Source organism: Dendrobates tinctorius, unplaced genomic scaffold (assembly GCF_039654945.1).
Source record: "Dendrobates tinctorius isolate UK_male_01 unplaced genomic scaffold, ASM3965494v1 ptg000049l, whole genome shotgun sequence".
Taxonomy (NCBI): Eukaryota; Metazoa; Chordata; class Amphibia; order Anura; family Dendrobatidae; genus Dendrobates; species Dendrobates tinctorius.
This window is the reverse complement of record NW_027361717.1, coordinates 14,973,550-14,987,903: the sequence shown is the minus strand read 5'-3', so window position 1 is coordinate 14,987,903 and position 14,354 is coordinate 14,973,550. Positions and strand designations below refer to the sequence as shown.

Below are 14,354 nucleotides of genomic sequence, written 5' to 3'. Positions count from 1 at the left end.
CTGGTGAAACTCCACGGCCACGTGCCTTACTCCCTGCCTTCTTCATCTTGGTAGACTGATAAAGATAGGCAGAAAAGTAAAAAAGGGGTGGCTTAGTGTTCTTATTCCTGAACACCTGCTAACCAGTATAAGAAACACTAATTTGGCTAAGAGTGTGTGTACTACACTTTAATATGATCTAATGTGGCCTAGACAACTGTAAAGTGGAGTGTTTGGTGAACTTTATTTCCTTTTTTTTTTTGGGGGGGGGGGGGGAGAAAAGGATATGACCAAAGTTTGAAAGCTATAGTATCACAAACTTTTTGGAGCTATTACAATGCAGGAAGCTAACCTACAATGCAATTGATGAGGCTCCAAAAAATAGGGTGATACTAGTCTGGCTGGCCCTGAAGGGCACAAGCCAGCAAAAAGGCTCCTCTATCTAATCCTATATAGTGTTTGCAACCAACCAATGACAATGGATGCGGTTGGAAGCACACTAATATAGGAGCAAAAATCTGGCTAAATTAGCTGCAAAAAAAGGACCATGTATGAGGCAGTGACGCACGCTGAGCGGACTACAGCTAGCGGTGGCTGTAGAACACACTGCAACGTGAGCTGCACTCACACACAGAGAGACCTATCAGACAGCCAAAAACAGTGCAGAGAAATGGGCTATAGCACTGAAAGGCTGCTGAAAGGCTCCGCTGTCCACTCCTTTAGTGTTTGCAACCAACGTATATGGATACGTATGGAAGCACACTATAGAGGAGAAAAAAAAAAGCAGCAATAAAAGAAAAATGTGTATGAGGCAGAGACACACGCTGGGCGGCCTACAAGCAGACGTGCCTGCAGGACACACTACACAGCGTGGGTCTGCACTCACACAGCCCTTGCAGACAGCTGTGAACACTGCTGCTAGGCAAAAGAAAGCTACAGTGGTGTTTTATGTAGCCTGGATAAAGCACAATATTGTTTTTAGAATTACTATTTCTAACTGTCCCTCACAGTCTTCAACAGCAGCCTGTCCCTAACTGAATTCACAGCAGAGTGACCAGAAATGGCGGCTGCAGCGGTTTTTATAGTGCATCATGACATCATTTCAGCAGCCAATCACAGCCATGCCAGTAGTTAACATGCCTACATGCGTACAGGATGTGCCCACACTTCTGAGGATCCCCATTGGCTGAATCAAATCGAGCGGGCTCCTAGCATTATGGGAACTTCCGATTCCGGTATTCGATATGAAAAAAGTATCGGAACTAAGTATCGGAATTCCGATACAGCTAATATCGGCCGATACTTGCGGTATCGGAATGCTCAACACTAATTATGAGGTGTAAAACCGCAGGCAAAACCGTAGGAATTTAGTCCTGTGGATTTATCTGAGGTTTTTACTACAAAATCCGCAGAGCCAAAGAACTCAGTGTGCACATAGCCTAAGTCCTGATGAACACAGCCATATAAAGATCAACACACTGCAGCACAGCACCCATGATACTACCCAATGAAAAAATTATAACATTAGAGCTTCTTTTATTGGATCAAAATGCAACTAATTATGACATCATTGCTCGATATTTTGTGACTTTTCCCACTGTTTACCATTTCTCAAAAGTGGCTGGGGATTAGTGTGGCTAATAACAGATAAGTTTACATTACTTCTGCTAAAGACAAACTGAAATGCACAAAATTTATTGAGATGTATGCACTTTCTAAAACATTCAAGATTTCAGTTCAGGAAATATGTATGAAAAACCATTCTTAAAAGGTTCTCCTCTTTGAGCAAATACTGTAGCGCTGTGAATCAAATCTTTACACAGTATCACAAATATTAACTTTTCATGAATACTTGCAAGTCTATATGAAAAAAATCTTAGCGTGCTTAAATGCATCTGGCATATAATGAATTGGCACTAGTGTTGAGCATTTCGTTACCGCAAGTATCAGGTATCGGCCGATATTAGCTGCATCGGAATTCCGATACTGACTTCCAACACTTTTTTCATATCTGATACCGGAATCGGAAGTTCCCATAATGTTATGAGCCCACTCGCTTTGATCCAGCCAATGGGAATCCTCAGAAGTGTGGGCACATCCTGTTAGGCATGTTAACTATTGGCATGGCTGTGATTGGCTGCTGAAATGACGTCATCATGATGCGCGGTCTGTGCGCATCATGATGCGCGATCTGTGCTGACTGCGGGGGGTCTGTACGGGCCTCTCGGGGGCCTGTGCCGGCGGTCTGTGCGGGCCTGCCGGGGGTCTTGTGTGTGTGCAGGCATCGTCCGATGGGACTACAAGTCCCATCGGGCGATGCCTGCTACACGGACAGTGATTGACACATTAGCCAATGATGGGACAGTAGTAGTCCCATCATCCGGCTAATGTGTTGAATGTAAAAAAAAAACAAAAAAACAAAACATACATTCATACATGCTACATATATACTACATTCATACATGCTACATATATACTACATTCATACAACATATATACTACATTCATACAGCATACATACATGCTATATTCATACAACAAACTACATACATACTACATTCATACAGCATACATACATGCTACATATATACTACATTCATACAGCATACATACATGCTACATATATATTACATTCCTACAACATACATACTTGCTACATATATACTACATTCACGCAAGATACATACTACATATATACAACATACATACTACATTCATACATACTACATACATGCTATGTTCATACATACTACATACATGCTACATATATACTACATTCATACATACAACATATATACTACATACATACTACATTCAATACATTCATAGACATACAGTACATATAACAGAGTACATACTCACCAATACTTGTCACATTGTTCCCCGAAGCCAGTGTCATCTAAGGAAAAATATGAAAATAAAAAACAAGCCATATACTTACCCTGATCCGCAAAAATCCACGAGGGTCCCACGCCGATATCCCGTGGAGAGCAGCAGCATCAGCTGATGCGACCGCTCTCTACGGGGCTCAAGGAATCCATTGTCGGGAGGTAGGCATCCTTCCGCCACTGTAAAAAAAAAAAATAGTCCCTGGTCTCACTTTTGGCATTGCTGTGTGAAAAAGTTCCCACGCAGCATTTGCCATATAGTGAGACCAGGGACTATTTTTTTTTACAGTGGCGGAGGAATACAGTGCGGAAGGACACCTACCTCCCGTCATTGGATTCCTTGAGCCCCGTAGAGAGCGGTCGCATCAGCTGATGCTCTCCACGAGAGATCGGCGTGGGACACTCACGCGTGGATTTCTGCGGATCACGGAGTATATGGCTTGTTTGTTATTTTCATATTTTTCCTTAGATGACACTGGCTTCGGGGATCAAAGTGACAAGTGATGGTGAGTATGTACTCTATGTTGTATATACTGTATGTCTATATGTATGTATTGTATGCAGTATGTATGTTGTATGTATTATCTATGTATGTTGTATGAATGTAGTATATATGTACTATGTATGTAGTATGTATGTAGTATGAATGTACTATGTATGCAGTATGTATGTTGTATGAATGTAGTATGTATGTAGCATGTATGTACTATGTATGTATGTTTTATGAATGTAGTATGTATGTATGATGTATGTTGTATGTACTATGTATGTTTGTTGTATGAATGTAGTATATATGTAGCATGTATGTAGTATGTATGAATGTAGTATGTATGTTGTATGAATGTAATATATATGTAGCATGTATGTAGTATGTATGTATGCTGTATGTTGTATGAATGTAGCATGAATGTAGTATATATGAATGTTGTATGAATGTAGTATATGTATGTTGTACGAATGTAGTATATATGTTGTACGAATGTAGTATATATGTTGTACGAATGTAGTATATATGTTGTACGAATGTAGTATATATGTTGTACGAATGTAGTATATATGTTGTACGAATGTAGTATATATGTTGTACGAATGTAGTATATATGTTGTACGAATGTAGTATATATGTAGCATGTTTTTTTTTTTTTTTACATTGAACACATTAGCTGGATGATGGTAGAGGCCCGTATAGACCACCGAGAGGCCCGTACAGACAGACACGCACAGTTTCTGCCCTTGCACCGCCCACACGCTTCCCCCCTCCCGAACAGGCAAGAAAGGTTTTTTTTTTTTTTTTAATTCCGATATTTCTGTCCAATTGACTTGAATGGGACTTCCGGGATCGGAATCGGCGATACCCGATACTTTTTTTTTTAGATCGGCCGATCCATTCCGATCCGATATTTTTCAGTATCGGGTGGTATCGCTCAACACTAATTGGCACTCTATTGGAAATTGCCATCTAGAAGCAAATTAAACCTTGCTTGACCTCAGAACTGCAACAATTCATCTTGACATAGAGTTTGTCTTGACTCTGGACAGGATGGTTTCGCCTCCATCCTGGTCAGAACATGCAAAAACACAAGCCGCGGAGACACCATCACATGTTTCTCAACGCAAGCAATGACTAGCCAGGTCTTTCCCTGGGAAGGAACAACCACGGGAAGGGCAGTCTCCAATGAAGGAAATCACCTATGCTAAAACATAGTATCCATCCACAGACAGCTGTTTCGGGGTATTGCCCCTCATCAGTGTGGAGTAGGAAACTGAGGATGAATGAACTCATGGAGATCAACATCCAACACTGCGGAGACACGATCACATGTTTCTCAACGCAGTGATTCTAGAGCAATGCCCCCATCCCTTATGGGAAATATGTAAAAACCTTGCTCCTTCTGGCCAGTTTCCTACTCCACACTGAAGAGGGGCAATACCTCGAAACAGCTGTCTGTGGATGGATACCATGTTTTGGCATAGGTGGTTTCCTTCATTGGAGACTGCCCTTCCCGTGGTTGTTCCTTCCCGGAGAAAGACCTGGCTAGTCATTGCTAGCATTGAGAAACATGTGATGGTGTCTCCACGGCTTGTGTTTTGCATGTTTTTACATATTTCCCATAAGGGAAGGGGGCATTGCTCTAGAATCACTGCGTTGAGAAACATGTGATGGTGTCTCCGCAGTGTTGGATGTTGATCTCCTTGAGTTCATTCATCCTCATTTCTCCATCCTGGTCAGGTCAGGGTTAGTTATTCCACTTCTCTTTTGTTCTGGGGTGGCTATTTAATGTTGGCAGCTCCTGGATTTGGTGTCGGTGATTCTTCCGTATGCTCGGATTGTGGTTGCTGACCCAGGTTACTATTCCGTAAACTTTGAGCCTCTGTGCACACTGGTTAGTTATACACTATACCAGTTGCATCTGATATTATTAACAGACTACAGACCTATTTACCTAAGGAATGTAGCATAGGGAGAGAGACAAGTCTCCATAGGAGGTCTTTATGTTCCATTTTATCCCCTTATACAGTACATTCTTTTTCCTTATACACAGCCGTTCCTCTCACCAATTACTATGTGTATTATCAATATATACTGTATATATTTTATGTCAATACATTTTGATACTGTTCTTCTAATCCTAGTGTTTCTGAGTTTCTTATCTCGTACTACCTTGTATATGTACACATTTTACATTTAGCCATTCGATGATACCCACTTTTGTTCTAGGTTTCACATTCTTCTACTAGGATTTCTTTTAGGTTAATATTTGTAAGCTCTTCATACCGTGTTTCGACAGTGCCTTTGGGTGGCCCCAGCGTCGGACTGGCCCACCGGAGAACCGGAGGATTCTCCGGTGGACCCTGGCACCTGCTGACATACAGGGACAGAAGTTGCCTAGGGCCCCCACTGCTCCAAGGGCCCCCAGCCAGTGCCACACAGCTGCTATGGGGGCCCGTGCCCTTCGGAGCAGCAGCGGGTGTCAGGAGGCAGGAGCCCCTGTCCCCGCTACTAAAGAGAAATGAATATTCACTCTCGGTCTCCACTCCCCGGGGCCCCGCCCCCCTATCCTAGGCAGCCGGCACCACCCTCAATTGCAGTGGAAGAGAGAGCGTCTCTCTCCCATCAGTCCACTCTGCTCCTGACCCACAGCCAGTGTGCGATGATGTCACCATCGTGCACCCGCTGTGTGTCTGGCAGATGGAGAGAATAGAGACTATCTATACCCATCTATATCTATTATCTTTATATCTATCTATTTATCATCTATCCATAGATCTATTTATCCCCTATCTTTCTAGCTCTATATCTATCCATCTCTATCTTACATATAGAGATAGATATAGCGATAGATCAAGAGATATAGAGATAGAAAGATAATAGATAGCTATCTCTATCTATAACTATCTACCTCTATATAGCTATCTATATATCTATTATCTTTATATCTATCTATCCATCTATCCATAGATCTATGTTATGATTGGGTCACCGAGGAGGAAAACAAAACCAAGCTAAGTCACAAAAAACCAGAGAGGTTGGTAACTATGTGGATTGCAGACCCCTGATCCTATCCACACAACTAACAGCAGTCGTGGAGCGTACCTACGATGATTCTAGATGCCTCGTCACAGCCGGAGGACTAAATAAGCCTAAAGCAAGAAAAGGGGAAATCTAAACTGCCCCAGAGCAGACCCCAAAGGAATAGATAGCCCCCACACATGTATTGATGGTGAAACAAGATGAAAGCACAAACACTGGTAGGAAAATTGGCTGAGCAAACGATGGGGCCCACACTAACTAGAAAGGACAGGAAAGGAAAGATACTGTCTGCAATCACGCCAAAAAACCCTGCAAAAAATGTCCAACACTTCTGATAGCAAAAAAAAAACCCTGAAGTCACTAGACTTCAGCCACTATATCAGCACTCTGGCATATTCTGAGAACAGAGTAAAAAGAGGCCAATCTAATATGGGACAAAAAGCAAATTGGCACATACAGTAACATAAGAGTGGAAATTCAGCACAGCCCCAGCCGGGCTGGCTAGCTGTCCACACAAAAACTGAATAGACAAAACCAAATCAAATGTGAACATTAGCAGAGAAAACTTAGCTTGAGAAGACAGGAACTGAGCTGGAAACCAAGACCTTAGGAGGCAGGAAAAAAAAAATCACCAGCATGGGAATAGGGAGTAGGCTGTCTTAAATCCAGTTTGAGACTCCAGATGTCCAAATGTCGTCCTCATTATCAGGTGGCAGGTCTTTGTTAATTAGATCAGCTTCCTTACCTCCTGCCACCACCAGAGAGAGCCCGAAAAGAGAACTCACGACTCCTCTTTCAGCACAAACAGTTCCCTCACCAGAAACCTGAGGCAGACCAGAAAATGAGTTCACAACAGATCTATCTATTTATACCCTATCTATAGATCTATTTATCCCATATCTATCTATCTAGTGTTATACCCTATGAGGGGGCAGCGTTATACCCTATGAGGGGGGGAGCATTATACCCTATGAGGGGGCTACATTATAGTCTATGAAGAGGCTGAATTATACTAAATGAGGGGGCTGCTTTATATTCTATGAGGGAGGCTACCCCAACTCCTGCTACATAATTAAGATGTGTACTACCTTATATTATACCCTGATATTAGCGCGTTTTACCACACAATTGATGGTCTTGTATTTCTTTGTAGCTACATAGTGGGCCCCAAGAATGATTTTCTCTGGTGGGCCCAAGGTGCTCCAGTCGGACGCTGGGTGGCCCCACCTGAATCCTCAAAGAAATGGAGTTCAGATTAATTGCTGACGGAGCTACCAACGAAGTACAAAGGAGCTTGTGCTCTTCTACATTCAAGAAAAACAATTGCACTATATTTACTCTTTTCACCTTCGCACAGCTCTTCATTTGAAAACTTGGACACTTTCAGAAAAAAGCACAAACGGAGTTGATTTGAACTTGGTTCACATCATTGCAGTCTATAGTCCCATCAGGGATTCACCTGAATCCCATTTCTAGGGGGATTTTGGTAGAATCACCAGGCTCACTGCAGAAACGCAGTGTGAACAACTCCCAGTATATCACCTACAGTATATGCAGTCTTTAAAATTGACATTCAACATCAAACTAGTTCAAGCTTACACAATTGCTAATGGAACACAGAGCAAACAAAGGTGATCAAATAAGTGGACCTGTTAATAAGATAAGATTTTATGCTTTTTTTACTTTGGCTTTGAATGAAGTGAGTCATCTTTGACCCTTAACACTTCCTCGATACACCTGCGCTCAACACACAATTTCACTTTGTTTTCTGCAGCCAGCTAATCATTGTGGCGCCTCAGTCTTATTTTGTTAATATGAATGTCCACCACTACATTTTATTTTACAATTCAAAATTTGATTAATCACTTTCTAATATATGTTTATGGCAATAGATCAGTTTTTATTATACAATGCTCCATATCCTGAGCATAGAAATCCCTGCTCGCAGCTACCATTGAGGATGGCATTGAGAATTACTGCGTTTTAGGGCAAGTTTACAGGTCAGTTAATTTTTGCACCCATAAAAAAAAATGGACCATTTTCAACTGCAGGCTGGATTAGAGTTCATCAATTTTTGATCATGGTGTCAATTTTTATCATCAAGCCATCTGTTTTTCTCATACGAAAGAAAAAAAACAAAAAAAAACAAAACAAAAACGATGGAAGTTTCCAAAGCTTGTCCTATTAAAACATCAGTGAAAAATAGACATCACAAGGATGCAACTAGCATGGTATTAGTATGCCGTTATTTTTCTCTCTGATTAAAATAGTGAAAAAGGGGGAAGCTGTATGAATGTTAATTAAATTTCTTAAATAAAATGAACTATGCTGATTATGCCCAGGGTTGTTCAACATATTATTCAAATATAATAAATATGCAAAACTGCCCAAATTTGATGATAACATTTGATTTGAAACAAATTTAGTCTTAGTGAATAAAATTTTAAGAACTGGTATTACCGTGTATATAATGGACCATGCTATAAAGTAATCATGCACTTTAGACGATTACAATGTAAAGATTTAAAAAAACAAGAAATAAAAGATGTAATTTTGGTTTATCCTATTTCATAAGAGGAATAACAAGTAATCAAAAAGTAGTATGTACCCAAAAATAATACCAATAAAAATTTCAACTTTTCTCAGTGTTTTATTTTGCAAAAGTAATAAAATATAGAAATAAACTATATGTATACTGAATGTAGTTTTAATTTAATGACCTATAGAACAAACAAAACATGTAATTTAAACTTTAAGTACCATGCAAAAATGAAAGTTAGAAAAAATCAACCCCCCAAATAGAGCAGAACTGACATAATTCCCCCCCACACAGAATATTTTTAATTTTTAAAATGCAATCAATAACATGCAAATTTCCTAAATTTAGAAAAGATAGAAAGAAAAAAAAAAAAAAATCTTATACCTCTTGGACTCCGAGGTTCACAAGTGTGTAGAGGACTCAGCAGCTGACCATAGTACATTAGGAGCTGAGCCCACAGCTGTTAACCATTTAGTTGCCATGGCTGTCATCTTGGTGCTCCTGTTAAGCTATGTTCCTAAGACTACATTCTCACTATGAGCTTTTGGGGAGTTTTTGACAGTGCAGAATTTCTTTACCTATTTTTTACATTAGGTTATTTTTTGTTGCAAGTTTTTTTTATATGTAATTTTATCATGTTTTAAACTCGGCAGTTTTTGTCTCTTTTTGGTGCGTAATGATTTAAATAAAGCAGCTTTTTTTGTGATTCCTGGTATTTGAGTTTGAAAAAACTTAAGTGCAGATTACGTGCGATTTTGATGCGTTTCTGCCTGAAAAATGCACTAAAAATACGTCAATTTTTGAGGATTTTCTGCACCTAATGCAAGTCTATAGGGAAAATCCGCAGAGAAAATTCAGTGTATCCGCAAGAGGAATTGACGTGTTGCAGATTTGAAATGCCCGCAGGTCACTTTACCATGAGTAAAATAAAAGCACAGGAAGTATGAGATTTCTATAAATCCCATTGAACTTTAAGAATATGGTTTTTTGATGCCGCAAAAAAAATACGCACTGTCAAAAATGCACCAAAAGCTAATCATGGGAAGGTAGCCTAAGGAGACTAAAATAAATTAAAAAAATTTTTTTAAAAATAAATAAATCACTCAACTTTTTCACCCAATAAAAATAAAAGGAAAAGAATTGTCACATCCTGATCTATCAAAATATAAAATTAATTATCCCATATGCTAAACTGTAAGGATTAAAAAAGTCATACTAAAATTTTTTTGGTCACCTTACCTATTTTAAAAAATAAAATGCAATTATATAGTTGTATGTAATGTACACCTAATTAGTATCAATAAGAACATTTGTGCCCCACACACACAAAAAAAAATCCTCACTCAGCTCTATCAACAGAAAAATAAAAAATATGTCTTTTAAAAAAGTAATACATGCAAAAACAAATTTTTGCTAAATTATGATTTTTTTTCCCATCACTTAAATAGCAAATATGCTTTGAATTTTTTCTTACTATCAGAGTAATCGCACTGAAAAACATGTTCCAGGTCCTTATCATAATGGACACCATAAAAAAAAAAAAATCAACGCCAGAATTATTTGTTTTTCACCTTTTAGTCGCACTTGGAAATACTTTTCTGTTTTTCAATACATGGTATGGTAAGAAATAGTGGTGTCTTTCAAATCTATATCGTCTCACAAAAAGCAAGTTCTCACATATCCATGTCGACACAAATAATAAAAAAAAATTATGGCTTTTAGCAGAAGGGTGAGGGAAAAAAAACAGCACAAACAAGGAGAAATTCCCTGGTCATTGAATGGTTAAAGGGACTTTCCACTTAAGGAAAAGTGCAGAAAGTACATAGAGGAGAGAGAATGAAAGGACCCCCCTGACCATTAGAGCTTGCACTTTACAGGTGGGAAAAACTTACCCAGTGATTGTGGCAATGGAAAAAGACTCTGTGATGTCCCACTGCTGTGCAAGGTGTAATGATCTGCAACAGGTCACAGCTGCAGGTTTTATGAGGAAGCCTGGGCAGCAACATAAAAAGACTTTAAAGCCTGCTGATCAGGATTGGCAACTTGATTTTTTTTCTTTTGAGCTTATTGAAAAATCACAGACAGGCAGTAATTTTTAATGGACACATTGAATAACCATAATAAATCCATCTGATTATAAGCCATCTACAACCTGTCTCCTCCATACATCTCTGAACCAATCTCCCATCCTCCAAGACCTCCTTCTCTCCTCCTCACTTATTCGCTCCTCACCCAACCGCCTCCAAGACTTCTCCCGAATAGCCCCCATCCTCTTTCATTCCCTGCCCCAACACGTCTGGCTATCAACCACACTCGGATCCTTCAGTCGGAACCTGAAAACCCATCTCTTCAGGAAACAGACATGCCTTTTCTGGGCGGCTGTGAACTGCTCTTTTTAGGCTGGGAGAGGTCCACATCCATGGCCCCTTACCAGCCTTAGGCTGGTTTCACATTAGCGCTTTTTAAGCGCACGCACGGCCGGGGGTAGCTCGCCCCCGAGCCGGCTCTCTGCCCGGCGTGCCCGCCCCTTGCTTGTAGCGCCGCCTCCTAGCGCACAGCGGCGCCTGCGATCGGCGCACCCTATCTTTAGCATAGGGTGCGCAGATCGTGCGCAGGCCGTGCACTAGTTGCGCTTTGACCTGCGCTGCGCACTTTTGACGGTGCGCCGTGCGCGCCAAAATCCAAAAAGGTTGATTTTGGCGCGCACGGCGCACCGTCAAAAGTGCGCAGCGCAGGTCAAAGCGCAACTAGCGCACGGCCTGCGCATGATCTGCGCACCCTATGCTAAAGATAGGGTGCGCCGATCGCAGACGCCGCTGTGCGCTAGGAGGAGGCGCTACAAGCAAGGGGCGGGCACGCCGGGCAGAGAGCCGGCTTGGGGGCGGAGCTACCCCCGGCTGTGCGTGCGCTTAAAAAGCGCTAATGTGAAACCAGCCTTAGAGTTGCAAGGCTGGTAGTTTTTTTTAAATTATTTAGTTAAAAAATTTAAAAAAGCAGATCGGGGACTCCTTTATTCTTGATAACCAGCCTTGCTATCGCTGACAGTTGAGGGATTCAGCCCGCAGCTGTCAGTTTTGTCAGGCTGGTAATCAAAAATAGGGCAGAGTCAGGCGGCTGTATTTCTTGTACAAGAATCGCATAGTAAAATTCGTACTGGCTGTTGGCTCTCCTGACCTGAGCTTGACAGCTGCGCAGTAATCCATCATGTGTCTTGCTCAGGTCAGGAGAGATGTCGGGCCAGTCCATACAGTGAAATGCAATTCTCGCACGAGTTATATCGCCATTTGACTCTACACATACAGGGAAACCCACACTAGATTTTTTGTTTATTTATTTATAACTCAGGCAGTGGCTGATGAAAACTCCCATCAGTCGCGGACTGCTCTCACTGTTATTAGTGGCAGCAGGTATAGACTGATAGGAGTAATAATCCCAGGAGCTGCCACGTGCTCTCATTGTTATCACATGAATATAACTCTCAAAATTCTCCCCTGATCGACGACAGAGCAGGAGAAACATGCGAGCTGTCTTCTGCACCCGGTGCTTGGGAACAGTACTTACTGTACTGTGGCTTCCCTGGCAGCAGTATGTGTGGTATTGATGTGGCACACGGTTGCCACATGTATGCAGCAGGTATCACGGACACAAGGTATTGGCTTTTTTGGTGCTGGAAATATCTGACAAGTGAAACCGTCCATAGACAGTACAGCAAATGGCTCAGGAAATTTTTTTAAATTTTTTTTTTGCTAATTTCCGCTCACACTTGATCCTCCATGAATCCATCTGCTCATCTATAGTCCTCTACTCATTGGGTGCAGTCATACTGCTGTATTAATTGCTCAAGAATTGCATCGCAATCCTCAGACCGGCCATCGGCTCTTCAAACCTGAACTTGACAACATGTATTTTTATGCAGCTGTCATACTCAGGTCAGGAGAGCCGACAGCTAGTCTGAAGATTGCGATGTGATACCCATGCGACTAATATGGCCGTATGACTGCACCCAATGGTACAAGCATCTGAGCGCAGTAATAAGCTACAGCAACCATGCTCTTGTAAATACAAATACAATATAACAATAAAAATACCATAGTAAATGTACACAGATATTGTGCTAAAATGCAAAAAGTGATCACGATGAAAAGAGTGCATATAAAAAAATGGAAGTATCCCACCCGTAACCTAATCCGATTACAGGGTATAGTGCCACCGCCCAACCCTTTTATAGGACCATATAATATTTCCCCCCAGTCCTTCAGTTCCCATGATTAGGCGTTGGCACTAAGGCTGAAATGTGTAGGGATTATGGGAAACATATATATTAGGCCCGCACTTGACACAGGAGTCTTTACTTGGGGCACAACAGGTACTATTAGTTATTAAGGTTACCAATTGATTCCTGTTCCTCCAGCACCTTCATTCTTTGGCTACACTGACTTCCAAGGTTATGGGTGAGATCCTTTCATTTTTTTGATTTGCAATATTTTTGTCGAGGGCACTTTTTTGCTCTTTAGAACAGTATTTGTGTTCCTTTACTGTGGTCATTTTACCCTAATATGGTATATGTTTTACATAAGCATGGTTGCTCTTTTTAGTTAAGTAAACTTTTACAAAAATAAAAAAGTAGTTCCAATATGTGGGATATGGAACATGGATTCTCAAACTCATGTCCCTGTTTGCACGGTGGGTACTGGTGATCTAAGTAGAGAATTAATGGAGTGGCTGCACATGCAACACATTCCATGTATTCCTATGGGAGTTGTTGAATAGTCCTTAGTTGCATGCAATAAATACTGGAAATTCTGTATTTTCTCCCAATCCATCTGCTAGAAGCATAGATTGAACATGGGTCATAAATTGGCTGAAAAGTAATGTTAAAAGAAAGGTAAAATAAAAACACCCTTTACCTGTCACAGCTTCCAGGACTCTGACCTTCGATGCCAGGTATATTTCAAATGACAGCTAGCAATGCATTCTTAGACCTTGCTCCTCCCTGTATACTCTCAGTGTTCCTCATGTACTAATCTCAGATTATAAGTAAGTGATCTGCTACATGAGGACTGCTCACTGTGACTGCATCCATACCTACATCTGCTGGCTGTACATGCTGCTTCCAATATCAGCTGATTGATTTCCTTCAAATTCTTCTCCTGTAACTCATTGGATAAATATCCTACATCTTTATTTGGTAGAGATATAAATAGCTGTTTATATACAGAATACTATCCTTCAAGGTAATATGCATTTGCCTTGGCTCTGCAGGTCTTCATCACCTTCCCCCATGGCCTCAGGTCTTCATCACCTTCCCCCATGGCCTGTTCGCTCTGCTGTGCTCCACACCAGATTTTACAAGTGGCCCAGTGTGCTCCCATATCATCATCTGCCTAGGCCTATATATAAATAAGTCTTATTGTTA

The 14,354-nt window shown here is 40.9% G+C and overlaps 1 protein-coding gene across 3 annotated transcripts in view; it reads right to left on the bottom strand.

Moving 5' to 3' along the window:
• Positions 1–11,122, bottom strand: part of LOC141091126 (alpha-1,4-N-acetylglucosaminyltransferase-like) — a 72,886-nt gene extending 61,764 nt beyond the window's left edge. The window contains exons 1-2 of one of the 3 annotated variants that reach the window (XM_073576515.1): positions 11,091–11,122; positions 10,831–10,930 (exon numbers count right to left, since the gene is read on the bottom strand). In XM_073576515.1, the coding sequence (XP_073432616.1) occupies positions 10,831–10,930; positions 11,091–11,107 (117 nt within the window). In that variant the 5' untranslated portion in view covers positions 11,108–11,122. Of the gene's footprint in view, positions 1–9,322; positions 9,433–10,509; positions 10,662–10,830; positions 10,931–11,090 lie in introns of those variants that run through there. The other 2 variants (XM_073576518.1, XM_073576516.1) reach the window with 2 other exon arrangements.
• Positions 11,123–14,354: the final 3,232 nt, after the last annotated feature.